Source organism: Thalassophryne amazonica, chromosome 20 (genome assembly GCF_902500255.1).
Source record: "Thalassophryne amazonica chromosome 20, fThaAma1.1, whole genome shotgun sequence".
Classification (NCBI taxonomy): domain Eukaryota; kingdom Metazoa; phylum Chordata; class Actinopteri; order Batrachoidiformes; family Batrachoididae; genus Thalassophryne; species Thalassophryne amazonica.
Window position 1 is genome coordinate 64,462,400 of NC_047122.1, and position 26,622 is coordinate 64,489,021.

At 44.2% G+C, this 26,622-nt stretch overlaps 1 protein-coding gene and 1 long non-coding RNA gene across 2 annotated transcripts in view; one reads left to right on the plus strand and one right to left on the minus strand.

Moving 5' to 3' along the window:
• Positions 1-11,314, minus strand: part of LOC117502222 (CMP-N-acetylneuraminate-beta-galactosamide-alpha-2,3-sialyltransferase 1-like) — a 56,967-nt gene extending 45,653 nt beyond the window's left edge. Inside the window, 2 exon segments of the mRNA XM_034161256.1 lie at positions 10,981-11,051; positions 11,054-11,314. Coding sequence (XP_034017147.1) covers positions 10,981-11,051; positions 11,054-11,270 — 288 coding nt within the window. The 5' untranslated portion in view covers positions 11,271-11,314.
• A 71-nt stretch (positions 11,315-11,385) lies between these two features.
• Positions 11,386-24,917, plus strand: LOC117502224. Its single transcript, XR_004558235.1, has 3 exons — positions 11,386-11,514; positions 13,509-13,515; positions 24,905-24,917. It is a non-coding gene; the product is annotated as an uncharacterized LOC117502224 (long non-coding RNA).
• The last annotated feature ends 1,705 nt before the right edge of the window (positions 24,918-26,622 follow it).

Consider the following 26,622-nt stretch of genomic DNA (forward strand, 5'->3'; position numbering starts at 1 on the left):
CTGCAGGAATGGATGTATCATAACAAATTAAATAAAGATATCCAAAACAGAGTAAGGTTCACCATCTATACAGCAAACACACAAACACATATTGCATAGTACAAGTAGTCTCAGGTAGATCACTAAGTGTGACGACACTTATGGCCCCTTCATACATAGTGCGAAGTGTGGACGAAAATGGTGAAAAAGTTTGAAAATTAGCGCACCGCGAAAAATCTGCCGATGTGAAGGTGTGCCTAATGCCAGTGCGACAGATTGTGGCATGCGACGGTGTCTGTCAGCAGGAACAGCAGCTCAAGCTGCTGCAGCTGCTCACTTGTGTTCCATGGGTCAAGCTGCACCACATCACGCTGCTGATTTGGAGGAAAAGGAAATAAAAACCAGCTGTATAACTAGTGAATATCACTGGGTTGATATAACATCACAGGGTTTGAACCTGCACATCCTAATTACCAGACAGCAACTTTACCCACTGCACCACAATCACTGTCTTATAAAGGAGTGTGAAATGGCTCCAATCAACAAACAGACAAAGTATTTTCTCAAAAAAAGAAAAAAAAGCGCTGTGATAACTGACCAAACAGTGTTTGCTAAGTGTATTTCTGCTGATATGTGACTGAAAGTGGTGTATTTGTTGTACTGTGGCCTGTTGTATGGTCCTGCGTGCCCTGCTCACTGTCCCTGTCAGACAGGCGTGACGTTCAGATCGCCTGCTGCATGTCCACATAAACTGACGGTCCTGTTGTGAAAGTGTAGTGACACGGACCCACAACAGGGGGTGCAAATGAACGGTCAATAGATGAGCCAAAAAGTAACAATTTATGTTGTGAAGGAGCACAACGAACATACAGACAATCTCAGAATATGATTACAGTCAATCCACAAAGGTGACGTGTGGGCAGGCTCGAGGATAGAAGACGTCCTGTCCTGAGAAGAGCCGGAACCACACGATTTCCGCCGCCACCGAACCTGGTGAATACTGGAGCCGCCAAGCTCCCGAATTCCCAGGTGATCACCGTCCCTCGACTGTCGGATCTGGTACTGCTGGCGAGAACAAAGACAGTCAAGTGTGGGTGTGTGTACACCCAGTAACAATTATGGTGGGAATGCCACCCTCCACCTCTCACACAAATCCTGCTGAGTACCGCAGTGATTCTCGGGAAAAAGAGTGCAGTCCAGCACTCAATCAGCTCCGCAGACAGAGGATACAGGTACTCCTGCAAGACTCACATATACAGATTGATGTGTAAATACACAACCGGCTTGAGTATACTACTTGAATGAAGTAAGTAATATCTGGCGCTGAGGTGGAGATGACGTCTGGGTTTTATGGGCAGTGCGATGATGAAGAACGTAGTGACAGCTGTCAGGAATTAATGAGTGGACAGCTGTCACTCCCGGCTGTAGTCCGTGGCGGACAGCGCCCTCTCGTGCCTGAAGCCCGCACTTCAGGCAGGGCGCCCTCTGGTGGTAGGCCAGCGTATCTCCTCTTCTGGCGGCCCACCACACAGGACCCCCCCCCCCTAAACGGCGCCTCCCTGGCGCACGCCCGACAAGCTCTTGTCCCGGGTGTCGATGGTAGAAATCGGCCAGGAGGGCCGGATCCAGGATGAAGCTCCTCTTCACCCAGGAGCGTTCTTCGGGTCCATACCCCTCCCAGTCCACCAAATCTGGAACCCCCGGCCCATTCGACGTACGTCCAGGAGCCGGCGCACTGTCCAAGCCGGCTCCCCGTCAATGATCGGGCAGGAGGCGGCGCCGGACCAAGGAGGCACAGAGGGGTGAGGTGTGGTGAGGCTTGATTCTGGAAACATGAAAAGACCTGGTGGATCCGCAGTGAAGCCGGGAGATGGAGCTTCACTGCGGCAGGACTGAGGATCTTAAATGGTCCAATGTATCCGTCCTCAACTTAGGGGAGTCCACTTGGGAGGGGGATGTCCTTTGGGACAGCCAACACCTCCTGCCCGGGCTGGTAAGCAGGGGCCGGGGATCGCCGGGTGGTCCGCATGGGTCTTCACCCTCGTCTGGGCCTTCAACAAGGCAGAAACGGGCGGAGCGCCACACCCGACGGCACTTCCGCAGGTGGGCCTGGACCAAGGGCACACCGACCTCTCCCTCCACTACGGGAAATAATGGGGGCTGATACCCCAAACCACACCCTCAAACGGGGAGAGGCCGGTGGCAGAGGACACCTGGCTGAGGACACAAGACTGCAGCTTGGCCTCTGGTGGGATGTACAAACGGTTCTTCGGACCTGTTCCTGGGTCCGGGCTCCATGCCAGGGCCTCCCGGACGATCTTCTCCACGTCCCAGGTGAGGGTGGCCACGATAGTGGACGCAGGCAGGATGGGCTCCGGTGGATCCGACAGTGCAGTTTTTGACCTCCTCTTCGTGTACCCGGGACAAGGCATCCGACCTCTGGTTCTTGGTCCCGGGGCGATAGGTGATCCGGAAGTCAAAACGCCCGAAGAACAGTGACCAGCGGGCTTGCCTGGGGTTCAGCCGCTTGGCGGTCCTGATATACTCCAGGTTCCGATGGTCAGTGAAAAACCGTGAATGGCACAGACGCTCCCTCCAACAGGTGTCTCCACTCCTCAAGAGCCTCTTTCACCGCAAGGATGTTCTCGATTGCCGACGTCATAGTTTCCGTTCAGCCAGGGTCAACCTGCGTGAAAAGTAGGCACACAGGTGAAGAACCTTATCAGTCTCTCCGCTCTGGGATAGCACAGCTCCTATCCCTGAGTCAGAGGCGTCCACTTCAACCACGAACTGGTGGCTAGGGTCGGGCTGCACCAAAACTGGCGCAGTAGAGGAACCATCGTTTCACTCCTTGAAGGCGGCTTTCGCACCAATCCGACCAGGGTGAAGGGGACTTTTGGAGAGGTCAGGGCTGTCAGGGGGCTAACTACCTGACTGTAGCCCTTAATGAACCTCCTATAGAAATTAGCGAAGCCGAGGAACTGTTGCAGCTTCCTACGGCTTGTTGGTTGGGGCCAATCTCTCACCGCCGCAACCTTGGCCGGATCAGGGGCGACGGAGTTAGAGGAGATGATAAACCCCAGGAAGGACAAAGACGTGCGGTGAAACTCGCACTTCTCGCCCTTCACAAACAGTCGGTTCTCTAACAACCGCTGCAGGACCTGACGTACATGCTGGACATGGGTCTCAGGATCCGGAGAAAAGATGAGAATATCGTCCAGATATACGAAGATGAATCAGTGCAGGAAGTCCCGCAAGATGTCGTTAACCAAGGCTTGGAACATCGCGGGGGCGTTGGTGAGGCCGAACGGCATGACCAGGTACTCAAAGTGACCTAACGGGGTGTTAAATGCCGTCTTCCACTCGTCTCCCTTCCGGATCCGAACCAGGTGATACGCATTTCTAAGATCCAGCTTAGTAAAGATTTTGGCTCCATGCAGGGGGGTGAACACGGAATCCAACAATGGCAACGGGTATCGGTTGCGAACTGTAATCTTATTCAGCCCCCTGTAATCAATGCATGGACGGAGTCCGCCATCTTTCTTGCCCACAAAAAAGAAACCTGCCCCCATCGGGGAGGTGGAGTTCCGGATCAGCCCGGCAGCTAATGAGTCCCGGATGTAGGTCTCCATTGATTCGCGCTCAGGTCATGAGAGGTTGTACAGCCTGCTGGACGGGAACTCAGTGCCTGGAACCAAATCAATGGCACAATCGTACGGACGGTGCGGGGGAAGAGTGAGTGCCAGATCCTTGCTGAAGACGTCAGCAAGATCGTGGTACTCAACCGGCACTGCTGTCAGATTGGGCGGGACTTTGACCTCCTCCTTAGCCTGTAAACCGGGAGGAACCGAGGATCCTAAACACACCCAATGGCAGGTTTCGCTCCACTGAACTACCACCCCAGACGGCCAATCAATCCGGGGATTGTGCTTCAATATCCAAGGGAAGCCCAAAATTACGCGGGAGGTAGAAGGAGTTACAAAAAACTCAATCTCCTCCCGATGGTTTCCAGACACCACCAGAGTTACTGGTTGTGTCTTGTGTGTGATTAAAGGGAGGAGGGTGCCATCTAGTGCCCGCACCTGCAATGGCGAAGGAAGCGCCACCAGAGGGAGCCCTACCTCCCTTGCCCATCTGCTGTCTAGCAAATTCCCCTCTGACCCCGTGTCCACCAGTGCTGGGGCTTGAAGGGTTAAATCCCCGCTCAGGATTGTAACTGGGAGTCGTGTGGCAATCTGTGTGTGTCCCATGTGAATGTTTTGACCCCCCCTTAGCCCAGTCTCTGAGGGCGGTTGTTGTTGTGGCCGTTTGGGGCAGTTTTTCTGTGTGTGCTCCTTTGAGCTGCAGAGAAAACACTCCCCGCGGACCAGCCTCCTCATTTTGGCCCTGTGCATTTCCCTAACAACGTCAGCAGGGGGAGCTGTTGCCCCACAGAGCGCTGCGGCTGTGGAGCGTGGGGAGGGCGGCCCCTTTTCGAACCCGGAAGGGAGAGGGACGGCGTGTATCGCCTCGCTCCCGACGGCGTTCCTCCAACCGATTGTCTAACCGTATAACGAGATCGATAAGCCCATCTAAATCCCGCGGTTCCTCCTTAGCAACCAGATGTCCTTCAGGACCAATGACAGTCCGTTATGAACGGCGGCGCGGAGCGCAACGTTATTCCAGACCGGACCTCGCAGCCGCGATGCGGAAGTCGACTGCATATTCGGTCTGCGCACCGGCGCCCCTGTCGCATTGACAGCAGCATTGTTGAAGCGGTCTCTCCTCTGTTAGGTGATCAACACTGTTCTGAAATCCCCCCCACAAACCCAGTTGTATGCTGATAACAACTGTGAGTTCTGTTCCCAGAGCGCCGTAGCCCAGGCGCGTGCCTTACCCCGAAGCAGAGCAATCACATAAGCTATTTTACTAGCATCTGACGCGTACATGACGGGACGTTGTGCGAAGACGAGCGAACACTGCATGAGAAAGTCCGCGCGCGTCTCCACACAACCTCCGTACGGACAGTCAAGTGTGGGTGTGTGTACACCCAGTAACAATTATGGTGGGAATGCCACCTCTACCTCTCACACAATATCCAGCTGAGTACCGCAGTGATTCCTCAGGGAAAAAGAGTGCAGTCCAGCACTCAATCAGCTCCCGCAGACAGAGGATAACAGGTACTCCTGCAAAGACTCACAATATACAGATTGATGTGTAAAACACAAACGGCTGAGTATACTACCTCGAATGAAGTACGATATCTCGGCGATGAGGTGGAGATGACGTCTGGGTTTTATGGAGTGCAATGATGAAGAACGAGTGACAGCTGTCAGGAATTAATGAGTGACAGCTGTCACTCCCGGCTGTGTCCGTGGCGGCAGCGCCCTCTCGTGCCTGAAGCCCGCACTTCAGGCAGGGCGCCCTCTGGTGGTGGGCCAGCAGTACCTCCTCTTCTGGCGGCCCACACAACAGGTCTGGTCCAGTTGGATCTGTCAGTGTGTGCGCTCTCCAGCCCGTTGCAAGAGATATATTCTTTTATGTTTCCCATGTGAGTACAACAAGCCCCCCCCCCCCCACACACACACGTGTGTCCGTCAACACATGGTGCATGTTCTGCAGCTCTGATGTCCAGGACCAGAGATGTCAACAACTGCCATGCCCCTGTCTGTTCAGCACACAGACCAAAGTGTCCCTCTGTGATGAGATAAGGTGCGCCTCACCTGCGAATCACACGCATGCACGCGTTAGGGGGGAAGCGGGGGAGCGCGACACACACACACACACACACACACACACACACACACACACACACACACACACACACACACACACACACACACACACACACACACACACACGTTGTGGGGGATCTGATGGCACGCCACATCTCGGCAACTCCACAGTCTTGTGGAACGTAGACAGATTTCACAGCAGTACGACAGTAGTCATCTGCAGTCTGCTATCATACCAAAAGTGCAACTGGCCACACATGTGCCATGCGAGCGGTGCTAGGGGTTCATGCGTGTCACCTGGAATTTGGCCAACACCTGCCATGAGAGGGTGCGATGGGTTTGCATAGCTCACAGTTTGTCTTTCAGGCGCTTGTGTGTGCAAATAGTTGTAGCAACAGGTGTACGAGGTGTTGGCGACAGGGAAGACATTACATGGTTTACACACGATTCCTGCATCATGTCCACTAAGTGTTCACTTCATCCAAAGTTCACACTATGTGTGAAGGGGCCCTTAGGGATTATAGCATTTTTTTTCATTTGTTAAGAAAAAGGCATTTGCAAAACTGAAAAGTCTGTTAAGTTGTGATTCAGGTCGACATAACTGGGCACCAGTAGATGGCAGTGTTGTATGCATTTTGACCCCGGTTATATCACACGGTTGTTGACCTGAATCACAACTTAACAGACTTTTTGGTTTTGCAAATACCTTTTTTTTTTTTTTATACATATGAGATATTTTACAAAAGCACATTTATTTGTAAACACCAACACACACTTTACATTCACTTGTGTTGGTTTTTACATAGAATTAATTAGTCAACAAATCAGTATGAGCAGAGGCTCAGTGTACCCATAATCCCTTTGGGCATCTGTGTGTTAATGTTCTAATCTTGAGAATTAGTGCATTAATTTCAAATGAACAGATATGTTATTTTCACTTTGTACATTTTAAGAGTTGACATTAATGTAGTTATTCTATCCAGATTAATTTGATTTATAAATCAAAACCATAAGTCAAATCTGCTTTCCTTTTCAAGACATCTGCCTCATGGCTGCACCACTGTATGCTTTCAAGGGTAATGACTCTGATTTTATTTTTTCTTTGTAGCAGTTGTTGGCCAAGCTCCTTCTGCTGGGGTAGAATTGAGCTCAACTCCTCTCAGCTGCCTCGCTGCTGCAAAATACATAGCAGACAAGAGTCAACAGGGTCTAAAAAGTTTTTCACCATTGTTAACTATGTAAAAAAACATTAGTGGTCTAAAAGTTATCGGAACTAAATTTATCAGAAGCTAATTGGTTCGCTGATGGTTTTTGAAGTTAGCTGAAAAGCTAATCTGCTAACAAAAAGTTAGCTTTGCTAATTAGCAGTTAGTAGATTAGAGAAACTGCAGCTGCAGAACACATCCCGTGTTTTGACAGACACACACTGTGTGCTTGCTGTCATCATGTGGAAATACATAAAAACACATATCGCTTTTGCGACGGGTTGGAGAAATGGACCGTCAGTTCATGTGGATATGCAGCAAGCGATCTGAATGTCACATCTCTCTGACAGGACAAGCCAACAGTGCAACAAATACGCCACTTTCAGTTATGTATCAGCAGAAATACACCGTAACAAATGCCGTTTGGTCAGTTTTCACAGCGCTTTTTCACTTTTTTTGAAAAATACATTTATCTGTTTGTTGATTTTAGCCATTTCACACTCCTGTTAAAAGACAGTGAGTGTAGTGCAGTGGTAAAGTTTCTGTCTGGTAATTAGAGCTTATGGGTTCAAATCCTCTGAGTGACATTTATTTTTTCTTTTAATCAGGGTTATTTAGTTGTGGGGTTCTGTATTGTGTCCCCTTTTATTTATTATTTATATCAACCCAGTGATACGCTCTAATTATACAGCTTGTTTTTATTTTATTTTCCTCCACATCAGCAGCGTGATGTGGTGCAGCTGCTCACACTGTGTTCCTGGTCACACGACACCGTTGCATGCATGACACTGTCACACCGGGATCGTGCATACCTGCCTGTCGGCTTGATGTTTATGTGGCTCGCTCCTACGAGCTGTTCTGCCGTGTGTCACCATGATGAGTACTTATTCGTACTATGTGTGAAGGGGCCCTTAATGAGTCACTTAATGGTTAATCATTCCCTATTTATTTATTCTTATTGAGACTAACGCATGACAGTGTGGGCTACACTTAAGGTTCACAACCAGTCAGGCAAAACAACAAAATCATTGGCTGGTTTTGGGTTGCCAGGTTTGTCCCAGTTGCCCGATGTCCTCTCATATGATAAGAACACTGGTCCCCAAAACATGAGGGAAAATGCTCATCCAGTACACTAGATCACAAATGACTCCCGTCTGTTTTTAACAACAGTGAGGGCAGAGTTTTATAAAGTCGCTGTTTTGCTGCCATAGTAACCCGGCATACTGAGCACTGTGGTGCGTCAGCCACAGGATCTACTCGCGGGTACTGGTGGTTAAATCTACCAACAAAGGTCACTGTTTGAGAAACGGCATCCAGCTGGCACTGCTGGGCTTATTTTATTGTTTGGTGTGTGTTTCTGATTCTGTGATTAGCTGGTTCAAACGTCGGCACCGTGACATCCATGACATCCGTGACTTCCACATCTCAAATGGACAGTTTGAGCACAAGCAAATCAGCTGCTTGGAATCTGGTGATTTGTGCTCAGAGCATCTATGCAATTTTGACATTCAGCAGTGATGCACACAAAACCTATCAGCAAAGATGCACAAATAATTCCTCCATGACAGTAATGCCAGACCAAACCACTGTGCATCTACACAACGCCGTGCATCCACACCACGCCATGCATCTTGAGGGGACAAAGCTCCTCACTGCAATATCATTACCTCCATGTGCACTCCCAGAGATTTACACTTGATATGTTGGTGGATGTTCTTTTTTCCCCACCTGTAGTATCTTCCAACAAAGGCTCGAGAATCTAAATATTATTATATGAAAAAGAGTAATTTACATTATCTGCTTCAATCATCTGAGTCCACATATCAAACAATCTCTAATTTCTCCTGTGTTCGAACACCTCAGTGTGTATTTTTACATCAGTGTTGCTGCTGCTGTGACTTGTTGATTCGGCCACCTTCATGCACAACCTACATCGAACACAAAAACCAAACAAACAAAAAAACCTCTGTAATCGTACCCTAGACATTTCAAAATGACCTGCTTCCACCCCCCCCCCCCCCCATTTTTTTCCTTAAATTTGACACAGTTCTTGGTAGAATTCACTGAACTGACACCAGAATTTGCTCCTTGGTTGCTTCAATTTTGTAATCTGGATGAAAGGTCAACTCTGAGACTCAAACATTACTTATCAGGATGTCAAAGGTCAATCAGGATCACAGTTCAGCAATCGAGAACAAAGCAGAATAAACAGGGATAAAATGTCAAATGATCATAATCATAGTTCAAACAGGATTCATCACAATGAGGATCAAAAGTCAGCAGTCAGGATCAAATGTGGAGAAACTTGCTTTGTTTTCTTGTTTCCATAAGCACTCAGCAAGTCAAAGGTTGGAATTCCACCGAAACAATCTCTGGCAGAGTCACCCTCAGATTAAAGTGTCTTATCTCCACCTTTTATTTATTCTAATGAGTTAAGTTCAGCACTAATATGCCAAAACAAAACATGACAATAATTCATTTTTGGTAAAGCTGTCAAAATATCATGTTAATTTAGATTAATTAATTACAACACCTATAACATGTTAAATTTTTTGATTTTATTTTTGTTTTGATGTCTGTGGATAAAGAGTGTTTTTCAGAGCAGTAACTGCTTTGGATGTCCATGCGTTTTTGCACTTGTTTTTCACAGTTTAACAGCACCAGACCAGAAGTATATTTTTCTTTTCATAGCGCCAAGGAAAACTAATGCATTCAGCACATCAAGAGAATAACTTTGCTCCAACAACGGGAATAAAAGCTGCTTAGTGACACTTCATACCAAAGTAACCTCCTTTATTAAACGTCATTGTTATATCTCAAGTGTGGTGGTCCAGCTTTTAATGATCATTAATTAAACAGCCACACGGAGCTCTTTCAGGTTTCAAACTTTTAAAAATGCTGTTTTTCATCCAGATTTTAATGCTCAGTGGTCAGATTTGAAAATGAAATCTTTTTGGATCCCGTAAGATAAGTTTTATCTTTTACATTTTCATGTGTTTCATATTTAATGTTAAACATTTTGAAAGTCCAACAATTCTGAAACCTTTTACAGATGTTCTGATTTAAGATGAATTTATGTCACAGATTGTTTAGTACCTCTGACATATGTAACAGAAATAACCTCACACCCTGAAATTCTACCTCAGATTATGAAAAGCCACCCCCCCACACTTTATCTATAGGTGCTGTATTCCAAAAATAATAAAAAATCCTAATATCCAAAGTGAAAGTTTTTACATCACACACACACCATCTCAAGTCCAGCAATAAATCATGCTCAGTATTTTGATGATGCCCCATTTTTACAAAGTTCATGGACTGCAGTTTATTTTTTTATAAATTAAAATATTTCTGGAATTGTTTAAGAGTGAATTTTTTCTTCATTATTTTTGTGTTTTTGTTTATATATATATATATATATATATATATATATATATATATATATATATGCAATTAATTTAGATTAATAAATATTTAATTTAATTCAATTCATTTTTTAAATCAGAGGACGGCACCCATTTTTTTTGATAAACACATGTAGATGTACCTAACTGTAAAACTAGCTGTGTCTGTGGTTGTGGAAAAAAATTTGTAACAATTGTGAAGCAAAAAAAAAAAAAAAAAAAGCACAAAAAAAAAGGGCCAAATTCACAACACAAATAAAATGTTGAACAATATTTGTGTTATTCTGAAAAACAGTGCTGTGGGTTTCATCTTCTGCTTCTTTCCAACATCACATACACACATTTCATTGCATGTATGTATGTTAATGACAATAAAGGCATTTCTTCTAATTTTAAGCAAATAAACACTGATTGTTTCACCATTTTCATATAAATTCGTTAGATTTGACAGCAGTGATGAGAGAAAAAGAACAACTTCCACGGCCACTATCTCACTTGTTTAAAATTTGAAGGTGGCGCTAACTGTTGGATTTGAAACAATGTGGCTAAATCAAACCCCTTCGTGAGGAGCGCTGCTCCAGCATCTGGTCTTCTCAGCGCCTTGTGTGCTTCTCTCTAGGCATTGCCCTTATGAAAAAAACACTAACATTTTTCCCCAAACACATCTCCTGGTACTACCTGCCACCACCTGAAGGTTTCGTCAGAGAGGACGCTGTTCTCTCTGGTCATGAGAGGGTGAATGGACTGATGAAGCGCTCGGTAAACCAGGGGTCGTCCTCCGGCTCGATCATACAGCGTCGACAGGCGCACTGTCCTTTGGAGAAGAAGTTGTCTGGCAGGTGAAAAGCGTGCTTAAAGAAGTGCAGCGAAGGGTCTCGGAATGTGTACCTGAACAGGAATGTCGTGAACGTGATGATGCAAAACAGGAGAACAAAAGTCCTGAGTTTCCTCCATCTCAGCAGAGCCATGTCCTCCAGAATTAGTTTGTTGGGAACTTCGTACGTGCCACCGACAAAAATGGGACAGGCATCGTGATAAAACTAGGTGAGCTCAGACACGTCTTGTTGGGTGGAGAACTCAGAATCCTGCTCATCCTCAATAAAATCCATCCGCCCACTGCTCCAGTAAGAGATAAACGGATTCTCCCCTCTGATGGCTCTGGTTAATCAGTCAACTGTCCACTGTGACTCTGCAGGGTCACCAGCAGATGTTGTCATGTACGCTGTAATAGTCAACCAAAAGGCAATGAGGACACTTTCATGAATGACTGTGTGTAAAAAAAATAGCTCATGTGTGTAAACTGAATTGATCACTTGTACGACTGGGATGAGAATGCTTTACTGCTCTGTGTTTCAAGGTTCAGTTACACAGACTGTATCGTAGTTTTGCATCTGGTTAGAAAACAAACACAAAGACCTTCTTAATTTATAAATGTTATACTGTATTATGAGCCTGGATTGCCCCTGTATGCCACAAACTGATAACCGTGAGAAAACTCGGTGTGCAAAATCGAGAATCTGCCACTTTGTCAAACCCATCCCCCTTGTGGACATTAGTTACAAGAGACAGAGGACAAAGGCTCCAAACTGTCACATGGCTTGCACCCCATCACCCCTTGGTCACATTAAATCAAATCAATTTTATTTATTATAGCGCCAAATCACAACAAACAGTTGCCCCCAAGGCGCTTTATATTGTAAGGCAAGGCCATACATAAATTACGGAAAAACCCAACGGTCAAAACGACCCCCTGTGAGCAAGCACTTGGCAACAGTGGGAAGGAAAAAACTCCCTTTTAACAGGAAGAAACCTCCAGCAGAACCAGGCTCAGGGAGGGGCAGTCTTCTGCTGGGACTGGATGGGGATGAGGGAGAGAACCAGGAAAAAGACATGCTGTGGAGGGGAGCAGAGATCAATCACTAATGATTAAATGCAGAGTGGTGCATACAGAGCAAAAAGAGAAAGAAACACTCAGTGCATCAGGGAACCCCCAGCAGTCTAAGTCTATAGCAGCATAACTAAGGGATGGTTCAGGGTCACCTGATCCAGCCCTAACTATAAGCTTTAGCAAAAAAGGAAAGTTTAAGCCTAATCTTAAAAGTAGAGAGGGTGTCTGTCTCCCTGATCCGAATTGGGAGCTGGTTCCACAGGAGAGGAGCCTGAAAGCTGAGGCTCTGCCTCCCATTCTACTCTTACAAACCCTAGGACTACAAGTAAGCCTGCAGTCTGAGACTGAAGCGTCTATTGGGGGTGATATGGTACTATGAGGTCCCTAAGATAAGATGGGACCTGATTATTCAAACTCTTATAAGTAAGAAGAAGAATTTTAAATTCTATTCTAGAATTAACAGGAAGCCAAAGAAGAGAGGCCAATATGGGTGAGATATGCTCTCTCCTTCTAGTCCCCGTCAGTACACTAGCTGCAGCATTTTGAATTAACTGAAGGCTTTTCAGGGAAACTTTTAGGACAACCTTGTAATAATGAATTACAATAGTCCAGCCTAGAGGAAATAAATGCATGAATTAGTTTTCAGCATCACTCTGAGACAAGACCTTCTAATTTTAGCGATATTGTGCAAATGCAAAAAGCAGTCTCTACATATTGTTTAATATGCGCATTGAATGACATATCCTGATCAAAATTGACTCAAGATTCTCACAGTATTACTAGAGGTCAGGGTAATGCCATCCAGAGTAAGGATCTGGTTAGACACCATGTTTCTAAGATTTGTGGGGCCAAGTACAATAACTTCAGTTTTATCTGAGTTTAAAAGCAGGAAATTAGAGGTCATCCATGTCTTTATATCTGTAAGACAATCCTACAGTTTGGCTAATTGGTGTGTGTCCTCTGGCTTCATGGATAGATAAAGCTGGGTATCATCTGCGTAACAATGAAAATTTAAGCAATGCCGTCTAATAATACTGCCTAAGGGAAACATGTATAAAGTGAATAAAATTGGTCCTAGCACAGAACCTTGTGGAACTCCATAATTAACCTTAGTCTGTGAAGAAGATTCCCCATTTACATGAACAAATTGTAATCTATTAGATAAATATGATTCAAACCACCGCAGCGCAGTGCCTTTAATACCTATGGCATGCTCTAATCTCTGTAATAAAATTTTATGGTCAACAGTATCAAAAGCAGCACTGAGGTCTAACAGAACAAGCACAGAGATGAGTCCACTGTCTGAGGCCATAAGAAGATCATTTGTAACCTTCACTAATGCTGTTTCGGTACTATGATGAATTCTAAAACCTGACTGAAACTCTTCAAATAGACCATTCCTCTGCAGATGATCAGTTAGCTGTTTTACAACTACCCTTTCAAGAATTTTTGAGAGAAAAGGAAGGTTGGAGATTGGTCTATAATTAGCTAAGATAGCTGGGTCAAGTGATGGCTTTTTAAGTAATGGTTTAATTACTGCCACCTTAAAAGTCTGTTGTACATAGCCAACTAATAAAGATAGATTGATCATATTTAAGATCGAAGCATTAATTAATGGTAGGGCTTCCTTGAGCAGCCTGGTAGAAATGGGGTCTAATAGACATGTTGATGGTTTGGAGGAAGTAACTAATGAAAATAACTCAGACAGAACAATCGGAGAGAAAGAGTCTAACCAAATACCGGCATCACTGAAAGCAGCCAAAGATAACGATACGTCTTTGGGATGGTTATGAGTAATTTTTTCTCTAATAGCTAAAATTTTATTAGCAAAGAAAGTCATGAAGTCATTACTAGTTAAAGTTAAAGGAATACTCGGCTCAATAGAGCTCTGACTCTTTGTCAGCCTGGCTACAGTGCTGAAAAGAAACCTGGGGTTGTTCTTATTTTCTTCAATTAGTGATGAGTAGTAAGATGTCCTAGCTTTACGGAGGGCTTTTTTTTATAGAGCAACAGACTCTTTTTCCAGGCTAAGTGAAGATCTTCTAAATTAGTGAGATGCCATTTCCTCTCCAACTTACGGGTTATCTGCTTTAAGCTTCGAGTTTGTGAGTTATACCACAGAGTCAGGCACTTCTGATTTAAAGCTCTCTTTTTCAGAGGAGCTACAGCATCCAAAGTTGTCTTCAATGAGGATGTAAAACTATTGACGAGATACTTTATCTCACTTACAGAGTTTAGGTAGCTACTCTGCACTGTGTTGGTATATGGCATTAGAGAACATAAAGAAGGAATCATATCCTTAAACCTAGTTACAGCGCTTTCTGAAAGACTTCTAGTGTAATGAAACTTATTCCCCACTGCTGGGTAGTCCATCAGAGTAAATGTAAATGTTATTAAGAAATGGATGCCGTCTCTCCTAATAAGACCAGGTTTTCCCCAGAAGCTTTGCCAATTATCTATGAAGCCCCCCTCATTTTTTGGACACCACTCAGACAGCCAGCAATTCAAGGAGAACATGCGGCTAAACATGTCACTCCTGGTCCGATTGGGGAGGGGCCCAGAAAAAACTACAGAGTCCGACATTGTTTTTGCAAAGTTACACACCGATTCAATGTTAATTTTAGTGACCTCCGATTGGCGTAACCGGGTGTCATTACTGCCGACGTGAATTACAATCTTACGAAATTTACGCTTAGCCTTAGCCAGCAGTTTCAAATTTCCTTCGTCGCCTGCTCTGGCCCCCGGAAGACAATTGACTATGGTTGCTGGTGTCGCTAACTTCACATTTCTCAAAACAGAGTCGCCGATAACCAGAGTTTGATCCTCGGTGGGTGTGTCGCCAAGTGGGGAAAACGGTTAGAAATGTGAATGGGTTGGCGGTGTACACGGGGCTTCTGTTTAGGGCTACGCTTCCTCCTCACAGTCACCCAGTCGGCCTGCTTTCCCGGCTGCTCGGGATCTGCCAGAGGGAAACTAACGGCGGCTAAGCTACCTTGGTCCGCACCGACTACAGGGCCCTGGCTAGCTGTCGAATTTTCCACGGTGCGGAGCCGAGTCTCCAATTCGCCCAGCCTGGCCTCCAAAGCTATGAATAAGCTACACTTATTACAAGTACCATTACTGCTAAAGGAGGCTGAGGAATAACTAAACATTTCACACCCAGAGCAGAAAAGTGCGGGAGAGACAGGAGAAGCCGCCATGCTAAATCGGCTAAGAGCTAGTAGCTGCGCTAAGCTAGCGGATTCCTAAAAACACACAAAGTGAATAATGTGTAAATAATTTAGAGGTGATTCAGCAGAGGGAGTGCTTTAGTTAAGGCATGTGAAGATTACACTGTGAAACAAATTGTTATCTAGATCAATCTAACTGCGCAGATTAAACAGCTAACAGATACAGCAAAACACTGTTGTGCTCCGGAACAGGAAGTGATACAATACCGCAGTGAGAGCCAACCACCAGTAGAGGCAAGAGACATTAGCTACAAGAGACAGAGGCAAATGTTTATTGTTTGTTTGTTTGTTAAATTTACAGTTATTTATCATAACATTCATGTCGACACTGTAAAATATCAAGCCCCAGTTACATTTCCTTGCCAATGTTAGGAATCATTGTGGTTTTTTTAACGTATGTATCGGCATATATAGGTATCATAATTTTTTTACCTCCTAATATCACTATTAGTATCGCACCATCTCCCCCCCTTGAAATTCATATTGGTCAGACTCTTATATGGGTTGGCCAGGAATAAGGAGTCCCAAGATGGGGGCACTTGGGCTTCAAACCAGGTCTTCAGAGCACTATGCAAAAGTTTAAGGCATCCCAGAATTGTAATAAAAGTAGCATTTTCTGCTCCTCCCCCTTTTTCATGTCAACACAATCAGTTCCAACAAAAGCGAATATGTGAGTGAATTTTTTTTCTTCCATAATTTTGAGGTCCTGCAAGTTATACTCTGGTGTGCCTCAGGTTCTAGCTAGGACCATTTTAGTGCCAGGTAAATTATGTGATCGCGGCTCACAGGATCCAGGGGCCCGTGGCCCCCCAAAGCTATATGATTTTATACCACTAAAACATTCTTGGCAAGCCTTATTTTAACTTAATTTCGGTGGTTTTGGATGCATTAAATGCAAAAAATAATAAAGAAAAATTATATTTATGTTGTAATATATGTAAAATCAAAGTTATTTTTTTTGCATGTTTCTGTCAAAGTCTAAGTTAATAAATTAAATAACACTGAAAATGTTCAAAACATTAATATTTAATGGACAAAGCATTTAATCTTCAAAAATGACACACAGTAGTTTTTAATCCAGTGAAGCAGGCCAATTTTATCTATCATCCTGACAGTTTTGTTTTTTTTTTCCAACAATTTGAGTGGGATTGCATTACTTTTTCTTTTTAAACAATATAACACCTAATTGCCTTGTTTGAACAAGAGCTGAATCTGGGGTTGATTTGTCAAACTGGGTGTTTTAAATGAAATAGTTTGTGAATAAGTTTCACTTTCCTCTCACTGGCGCTGTATGCCCCTCCCCTCCTCCTCCACTATCCCCCCCCCCCCCCCCCCCCCCTCGCAATCGCTGTTTTTCAAATTCTGATCTTTTTGGAAACACGAAGCCTTTCAGCTGTAAAATAAGCCAAATTTCTCAATGTATTTTCAGATACGGATACAGAAGGACCTGGATTAATGTCGTTTTTTTCATAGCGGGGCTTTTTTCCTTCAGCTCAGAGGAGAGACTCTGTTTCCAACTGCTGGTCTTCACAGCTCTGTGGAACGCGCTGACTCTCTGATCTCTGCTGTTTGCGATTTGATACGAGGAAAATGAGAAATATATTTCTTATCGCTTTAATTATTGGTTTAAAATTGCAAAACTATGACTGAAATCTGATTGAATTGGTACATTTTCAGCAACATTTCACTTCATTTTTCAGAAATTCTGTGCTGGGTGGCACAGCCATGACCCCAAGAGCTGGGTGGAAATTTGCAGTACCGGGTGAGGCCGTCCACCGTGGCTAGAACCCTGGTGCGATTTATATACTGAAAAATCACATGTAATAGAACCCAGTTTTCATATCATATATATATATATACTTAAATTGCAACTGACAACAGAAATATGCTGGTGAACAAAAATTCCTAGAATAAAATTGAACAGGGTACGTTTTTCATGACCGACAAATCATGTAGTCCTCTGAAGGTTTTATTTTCATCACACAAAGACCAGTTACTTTAAACACAGCCTAAATCTCACTGCAGTGCATTTACATCTCTATTTGGCTGATAGGGGAGACATAAAATACTTTCATCACAACACAGAGTGGGACATAGATAGCAGAAAAATGAGTCCAAAGACTACCTGCCCTTTGCTCTCAACAGTGTCTGAGGAGGCCTCCACACTGAGGAATCGAGGCGAATTCCATTAGTTAGGAAGAAAGCTGTGGGTGTTTACTGATTAGAAATTGATCAGGTCATTTAAATTGTTCCTTGAAGGGAAGCAAAGAGGATTGGGTTTAAAGCTGGCTGGAAAAGACTTGCAAAGACAAAGTGGTCCGGTTGATTCCAGTTTTTTTGCAGCGAGAACAGAAAAAAACCCCCCCACAAACTAGAGTGGCACTGATACAAACCGATGCACCTGAAGAACCCTGACCTTCAAAGAAGCACACAGCACAGCAAGTATTCCTGATAGTTTCCACCAGGACACACGTCCATTTCCACTTCCTTTAAGTCACAAGCACTATTGCACTACCTGTGTGTCCATGGGCAAAATGAGGTGTGGTCAGGCACTGTGCTTGTGCATTGGTGTTGTGTTGAAGGAGAAAGCGACTGCGTCGTAGATGGACAAAAAACCTGGTTGAAACTCAAGCACAGCATGTATGTGGTATTTAAGTAGTGCTGTACTCAGATGTGTCTTACACAAGTGGGTTCATGACTCACTCACTGCCTGTATACACAATGAAACAGTACTGAAAAAGGCCATTCAACAAAATAAAAAGAAACACTTGTGGAAAAACACGAAACGGCACCTTATTGCATAACTGCTTTACCAAAGAGAGTTTTGGTGGTTCGTTATCCACTGGTGCACGCTCACATGTTGGCACAAATCTGTTAACTCACTAGAAAGACCCACCACTTTACCCCACTTTCACTAAAGTGATGTGCTGTGTGGAGGGTGACCATGTTCAGCCATGGCCAGATATACGTCGGCTACTCATGAGTGAAGTCAAAGAAATTGTCATGAACTCTGCACTGAAGGAAAACTAAATACTTGTTTTTTTTCTGAGTTTCTGCAAAATTTGCCAGTGAAGTATTTAATGTCCACTTATTAATTACTGGCTGATTTATTCTTCACCTGGGTGAAGTTGGGTCCCTCTGCCAGAACATAATATAATGACAACCTGATTAATGTAGGGAATAGATCCAACCCTACTGCACTTATATTACTGTATCCACATGTCAGAATGCTCAGGGCATTCAGTCAGATGTTTGGCCTGAAAACTAAGTGGTCAGACGCACAATATTACTTTCATTGGTTATACTTCAATAAAATGTCTGATTTCTTCACAAATAACTCACCCGTTTCATGCCTGGTGGGGCCAGATTCATTCCGTTTTGTGCGCAACTCTTTCACTGCAAACTCTGAAATTGACGTCACTGTCATGATACGACAATGGATTAAAAAAAAAATTGTGTATAAAATAATTAATTAGTTGAAAAAGAAAAAAACCCCAACAGTTATTATGAGTTATTATTATGAGTTTTTATGAGTTATTCAGAGTCATAAAATTAATTTAATTTAGCATGGGTGTTTAAGCAACTTTGGTTACAGTGTTTGACAGTGTGACTGTGTCAGGTTTTGGTCACTATTTTCAACTCTAAGCATAACCCCAGTGCCAAAAATCTTTATGAAGGTATCACAAACTACTACACAAAACCATCTTTCATGATGGTATCATGTTTTTGTCTTGTGATGGGTTGGGAGTTGTCTGGTCAGGTCTGGTCTGGGAGCATTGGTTGGTTCATTCTAGAATGGCCGTACAAAAAATATATGTTAAATAATGAATGTTTATGAGTGCAATGGTGACAATATTTCATGAGGTGAAAGATGGAATGTTCCATTGCCCGAATGAAAAAAACATTAATTATTTGTTTTATATAACACCTAAAATAGATCCTTGTCATTTGATATTATTTTAATTTATAAACAAGAGAAAAGGGACTTGCATTTTGGTGTGTGTTGCTGGTCCTTTGAGGTCAAGAGGTTCCAAACAGTCCAACACAAATTTTAAATAGAAGTCCAATTCAAAATAGTTCTCAGTCAACTTGCAAAAACAGTCAAATAGTTCCAAAACAATCCTGATGATGTAGACTGTATATGATGCCAAGCACTGACTTCTTTGTTTAAATTGTCATCTTTCACCGATACAAGCCCCGCCATGTTTGTTTTTAAGCTAAGTGTCGTCACCACTAATGTGAGCATGCGGTGGTTGCAGTGTGCAATGGTTCAAAATGTTTGGAACCAAAATTGCATGGTAAATGGAAAACAATGGCAAAATATGAGTGATCCATATCATGTGACATACAACCTACCAATCAAATGACAAGGATCTATTTAGGCGTTTCTCTAAATTCAAATAAACAAGAATGTGGCAGCACTTTGAACAATATCTCTGAAGCACAAAGACACAGCTTATGACTAAATGAAGTATGAACGCAAGTACTGATCACTTGAAGGAGTCACCTTGTGAAAAATTAGTTTTCAATGCATATTTTACATTTAAATAACATCATTTGAATGTTTCTTGCATTATCTCCAGAGTGTTATTGTAATATTTGCTCTCTCTCTCTCTCTCTCTCTCTCTCTCTCTCTCTCTCTCTCTCTCTCTCTCTCTCTCTCTCTCTCTCTCCTGCTTCCACTCAGCATTCATTCATTTCTGGGTTTAGTGTGGCTTTGAATGCGTCTCATACAGGGGACGAGTTTGCTCCTAATCCAGCAGAGAGTGACCCATCACAATGAGGTAGACTTCAGATTCTCTGGAACTCCACCTATCTGTGGTGTCAGTCCTTTTACATTTTCTCTTTGTAATATTTCGTGGAGTTTGAAAATTATTTTGATGCTGAAATGTGGCAAAGAGAGAACATTGAAACTCAGTTTATTATTTTTCCACCAGGTTATGAAATCACGCCTCAGCAGCTATCAAATGAAACTGCAGTTTGGCTGTGAATACTCTCACTGCTGGATTTTTTTCTCCCTGAATTTGTCACAAATTGTTTTTGGAAGGCATCAGTGAGAAAACAGCAGTTCCAACATCACAGTGGAAATGACATTGGGACTGCTGTCACATGGTGGCAACATGCCGCAGAGAGCAACAAACAAACTAATAAGATAGCACAGAGCTGTTTAGGATACAATGCCTCACAAAAGTATTCACCCTGTTGGGCTTTTACACATTTTAATTTGTTTATGTCATTTCAAACACAAAAAGTCATTCAGGCTTCTCCATATTAAAAGTTCTAGAATTATCCTCCTTAAATTCAAACTGAAAGCAAATTTCTACAATGTGATATAAATTAAATAAAAATATCAAAGCCAAGGTGATGAGTTGCATAAGTAATGGCAGCCTTTAGCATAACAAAAGTAAATCTTTGCTTTGACACTGAGTTTACTTTAGACAAGTCAGGGGATGGATACATGTACATTTCAAAGTTGAGTTTACTTTAGACATGTCAGTGGATGGATACATGTACATTTCAAAGTTGAGTTGACTTTCGACATGTCAGTGGATGGATACATGTACATTTCAAAGTTGAGTTGACTTTAGACATGTCAGTGGATGGACACATGTACATTTCAAAGTTGAGTTGACTTTAGACATGTCAGGGGATGGATACATGTACATTTCAAAGATGAGTTGACTTTAGACATGTCAGTGGATGGATACATGTACATTTCAAAGTTGAGTTGACTTTAGACATGTCAGTTGATGGATACATGTACATTTCAAAGTTGAGTTGACTTTAGACAAGTCAGTGGATGGATACATGTACATTTCAAAGTTGAGTTTAGACATGTCAGGGGATGGATACATGTACATTTCAAAGATGAATTTACTTTAGACAAGTCAGTGGATGGATACATGTACATTTCAAAGTTGAGTTTACTTTAGACATGTCAGGGGATGGATACATGTACATTTCAAAGTCATTGAACATGTCTGACTTTATTTAGACCAATTATTAAGAAACGCAAACAGTATGATACTCTATCGTAAATGTCTGTGGATTAGATAGTTCTCAGAAACTAACTGTGCAAAAAAGATAATAGTGAGGTAAGCCACCAAAAACGTTCCAACAGTTACAGCCTACAGAGCTGTCTATATTGATGCCACTGGCATGTCCCTATGGCAGTAAAACATAACGTTGCCATTTCAGGTTACTACAGTTCACAGAGAGACCTCTTTGGAACCCCAGCGGCTGTGTGTGCTTCTCCAGGTAAAACTGGAGTTGCGTTAGGAAGGGCATCTGACATAACACCTGTGCCAAATATCAATGCGGATCTGTCTGTATATCCGCTGTGGTGACCCCAAACAATACGGGAGCAGCTGAATGGACAACAACAACTACAGTTCACAGAGCACCAGATGTTGGGAAATGGACACATGATAAAATAAGAGTAATGCCCAAATGATGTAGGTTGACAGCTGGAAAATTCTGGGACCATTTTTGGTGGATGAGCCTACACTTCTGCAGTGACTCTGAAGGCTCACATGGAGGAGAGCTCCTGTTTGTGAGGTGGTTTTGGAGAGGATGTCTCTATCCCCTCCCATTTCTTGGGAGCCTTGTTGGATATTTGTCCCCACTTCCACGGCACTGACTGAGAGGTAACTGCAAGCTGCCCTGGGAAGGCCCCTGATGGTTTGTCATGATGTTTCGACAGGCGGTTTTTCAGCCAGACAGGCCCTTTGACCACTGCTCAGAAGGATGCCCCCCCACCTCCCAACGCCTGGCTGTCATCTCACAGAGTTTGCTGAGTTTGATGTGTAGACAGCCTTAGGCTGTTATGGAGATTGACTTTCCCTCAGGGATGTGTGCAAGTAGCAGTTTAATCAAGACTGAGAGCATGCGGTGGTGCTGCACTTTGCCACATGCATGGCACCACAAAACCACCTTAGGTCCTGAATGGCAACCACCCAGGCAGACAAACGGTCCATTCCCACAACTGCAAAATAACCATCTATCTGCTGTAGGCAGGTGAAACGTGGGCACCTGCTTCTGGAGTCATATGGGTCTGTGAGAAAGGTTGGTGGTGTGTTTCAAGAGTGACAACAAAATATGTCAGATTATCAAGATGGGAACTACTGGGGACTGGTCTGTTTGTTTGTTATTTTTTTCTTTTGTAGACTAGACGTGTGGGCAGTAATCAATACGAATAGATATCTAGATATAAACGTGCGCGATGTGAGGGCATCGTTTCATTCAGTGTGCATTGATTCAATTGACGGGTTGAATCATGTTGGATCGCTCGCTGCCTGTTTGCACTGATATTTTCTGAGGCACACTGAATGCACCACAGATGGTTCAGGATTCCGGAGTGGCCGTTGTTTTGAGGGTGTTTATCGAGAAAATGATTATTTTTCAACGTTGATTGCAGACCGCCATGGGTCTGCTCGAAGCAACGAAGCAGTGCTTCCAGTCTTGTATAAAGTACCTCAAAGTATCTTACCATAAGATTACTTTGGTAAAAGATAAAGTCTCCTTTAAAAATTTTACTTGGAGTAAAAGTCTTAAAGTATCTGACATTTCTGTACTTATGTATCAAAAGTAAATTGTGGTTTAAGTAAAAGTACTGAGTAAAAGTAAAAAAAAAAAACGGTCAAAAAAAAAAACTGCGGTGGGTTGTTCCTGACGGGGGAGTTCGTGGGTTACGTTACGGCAGAGCGCTCCCCCATCTCACCTCTCGTGTTAGGTGAGCAACGCTGCACAGTGCAGAGTTTGTGCAGGGGGAAGGGGGAAGCATTCAATGTTTGGACGAGGAAGTGGTCGAAACAGAGTAAGACATAATCATTGGATAGGAAACGAGTCTATGGGGCAGTGGGCGGGCCTCGGCTGTCCCGGACGCTCAGCTTCTGCATGATGATTGGATGATCTGTCTGAGGCTGAATCCCTTTTTGATTGACACAGGCGGACACACTTCACACTAGCCTCGCGCCAGTCCCAGCTAGCGAGCTAGCTAGGTAGCAAACTGCACATAATGGCAGACAATTTGAATGTTGTGGACCGGATTTTGGCGAAGCCATTTGAAGCCGTGGCTGCTGTCATGGCTTCAGCTCCTCAATGGTTTGCAGGCCAAAGTTAAAGCAACAGCCCCCAGGTTATGTTTGTGCATTGCTCTGCACACAGACTGAATCTGGTTCTGTCTCAGGGGGCTAAATGCTTATCTGAGTGCAGATATTTTTTGTGCATCACTCTCTGGGTTTGCCACATTTTTCTCAAATCCACAAAGAGGATGTCTTTTCTTGAGTCTGCAGGCTGCTCAAGGTTGCCCAGAAATGCTCCTACTCGATGGAATTTCACATCACAGATAGTGAGCACTGGGGCAAACAGTTATGATGCCTCCTGCAAACTTTTGTATATAGACTGTTTTCCTCTTACTTCTTTTGCACTTCTTGTTATTTATGACAAATTATTGTGGTTTGCCATTTTTGCCTTTAAAGAGTGTTAACTTCTTCACTTGTTGCTTCCTGTTACTTATGATACACAATAGTGTTTGTTATTTCTTCTTATGTGTACAGTAATGGGTATAGAATTTACCTGTCTGTCGTTAGTTCATTTATTTATGATACATGATTGCGCTTTACCATTTTTGACACTTTAATGTATAGGGGTTTTTTTTTGTACATTTTTTGTCACTTCATGGTATTCTGTAATATACAGATTGTTTAACTTCTTTTGTTATTTATATGGTGTGACTTTAATGGCGGTTTAAGTCTTGTTTGGTTTCAAGATGGCGCCGTTGTATGTGGCCTGCCGTCGGCACTCGCTTCTTTTAGTGTTGTTTTTATACTTTGTTGCATGGAATCTGTCACCGCTCCTGGTGTATGATCGCCAGACTCTTATCAGCGTTCGGGCTTCGCTGGAGAATTTCGCTGTTTCTGGCTCGGGCGGACGGCCAGGGACGCGGCTGCCCCCGCCGCCTGTCTCTGCGTCGCAGAGGACGTGGGAAGAGAGGAGGAGTCTGTGTTCGGCTCAGAGTGTGCCTGGCTGTTTCCTGCAAACATGCTCCACGACAATTCATAGCCGGATTCTTCACACCATATGACGGCTACGACGTGCGGCGTTCTCTGACTTTTCGCTATCGGTGGCTCCGGCCGGTTGTCCGGGGTGCCGGGTCTCCACTTCCTCGTCGCCGTCCTGTGAGGAGCTGCAGTCGTGGCTGCGTGCAGGAGAACCTGCGCCCGCTCGGTCGTGTCTCCCAGCAGACTGACGTGCGCTCAGTCCGTGTGGCACTCGTCAACACAAGGTCACTCACAAGTAAGACTTTCATTTTGAATGACTTTTTCTCCAGTCGTGATCTGGACTTTCTCCTGTTAACGGAGACCTGGTTGAAACCAGGTGAAAATAGCGCCTTTTCTGAGCTCCTCCCCCCCAGCTGCTCGTTTTTCAGCTCCCTGCGAGCATCAGGTCGAGGCGGGGGTGTGGCCACGGTTTTTAAAGACAGTTTTAAATGCAGATTTTTATCTTCTAATGTCTACTCCACTTTTGAACTTCAGTTGTTTGTGATGGAGTTCGACTGTCCTGTGCTCTGTGCTGTTGTTTATCGTCCACCAAAATTTAATAAGGATTTTATTCAGGAGTTTTCTGAGTTTCTGGCAGATTTTATCCCAAAATATGACAAATTTTTGGTCTGTGGTGATTTTAATATTCATATCTGTTGTCCTTCTAATCAGCTGGCTGATGATTTTAAAAGCCTCCTGAACTCTTTTGGTCTAACACAAGTTGTGGATGGACCAACACATAATCTTGGACACACCTTGGACCTGGTTATTTCTTTTGGGCTCTCAGTTTCACTTAAGGACATATCAGACATTGCTATTTCAGATCACTTTCCTGTTATTTTTGAATTTATTGCTCCTCCATCTGCTAGTAAGCCACTTGTTCCTGTTGTGTGGCTGGGGGGGCCTGGCTGCCTTTTGTTTCTGTTTTCTGTCCTGTCTTTTGTTTTTCCTTCCAGGTGGCTTGCATTTGGGACTGAGTGGCTGTGTAGCTGAGTTTATCAGGACCTCACCCTGATCACCTGAGGCTGATCACCTGCGGCTCGTCAGGACTCACAGCTGTGGTGCATCTACATGGATTGGAACATGGTGGCATTTAAGACTGGAGTACACAGTGTGTATTTGCCAGAGACTCGACCTTGTGACCAGACGGGTGAGATCGTCGTCTCGGGAGCCATCTCATCATCAGTGGATGCAGAGAACGTCCAGGTTTGATGCATGGTCTGTGAAAGAGGAGGGGGTGAGGTCTCACGCTCGTCAGCACACTTCCTGAGGTACGTTAGATTTTGTGACTAACATTTATACAGTCAGTAAATGTGGTGTCCCTCACACCTCATTATATTGAGCTGTATGTTGGTCGTGTAATCAGCTTCCACTGCAGTGGAGTTTTGTGAACTGAGTGTTCCATGCCTGCAGGGTGGGAAGCTGATTTGCAATTAAGCCAGGAAGTGTTTGCTGTTTGTACACCTTTGAGTGGTCTCTCTGTGTGTTGAGTGTGGACTCACATAATGATTTCTTCTTTCACAGACTCGGTTTGTCGCGGCCACCTGGGGGGTGTCAGCGGGGTCCTTGGTCCGAACTGGTTCTGGCTCCGGACCGTTAGCGCTGCTGGGAGGCGCACCGCAATCCACCACGCCAGACCGCGCACTTTATATTTATCACATCACTGTTATGTTTATTAAACTCAGTTATCCTTTGTACCGTGCTCTGCTTATTTTATACTGGGTCCTTCAAACGCTGGTCGGTTCTCCGGGCTGCGTCCGACACATAACAGTAGTCTCTGGCCAAACATCACGGACCCAGCGGTAGCAGAGACGGTAATGCGCCGGGAAGGCGGCAGCAGACGTTCAGTAGTTATCCGGATCAGTTGCGGGTGCTCTCCGCCCGGATGGTGCATGTTTGAGAACCCATTACTGAATACTGATTTGAGCTCTCTTGCAGCTGTGATCCTGTGTTGTGCCTTATCCGAGGGTCGTGGTGGAGTGTGACTGGCGACGGCTTCGCGTCACGCTCCGACCGGATAAGAGGTTTAAACGGGAGCTGCAAGAGTGTGTCTGTAATGGGTGAACGCACACGGCGGAGCTCTGTGGCACGGGTCGCTGAGCTTCCTGTGTTACAGTTGTAGCCGCGTTTCCCCGGGTGAAGATAACTGCTGCGTCTGTTG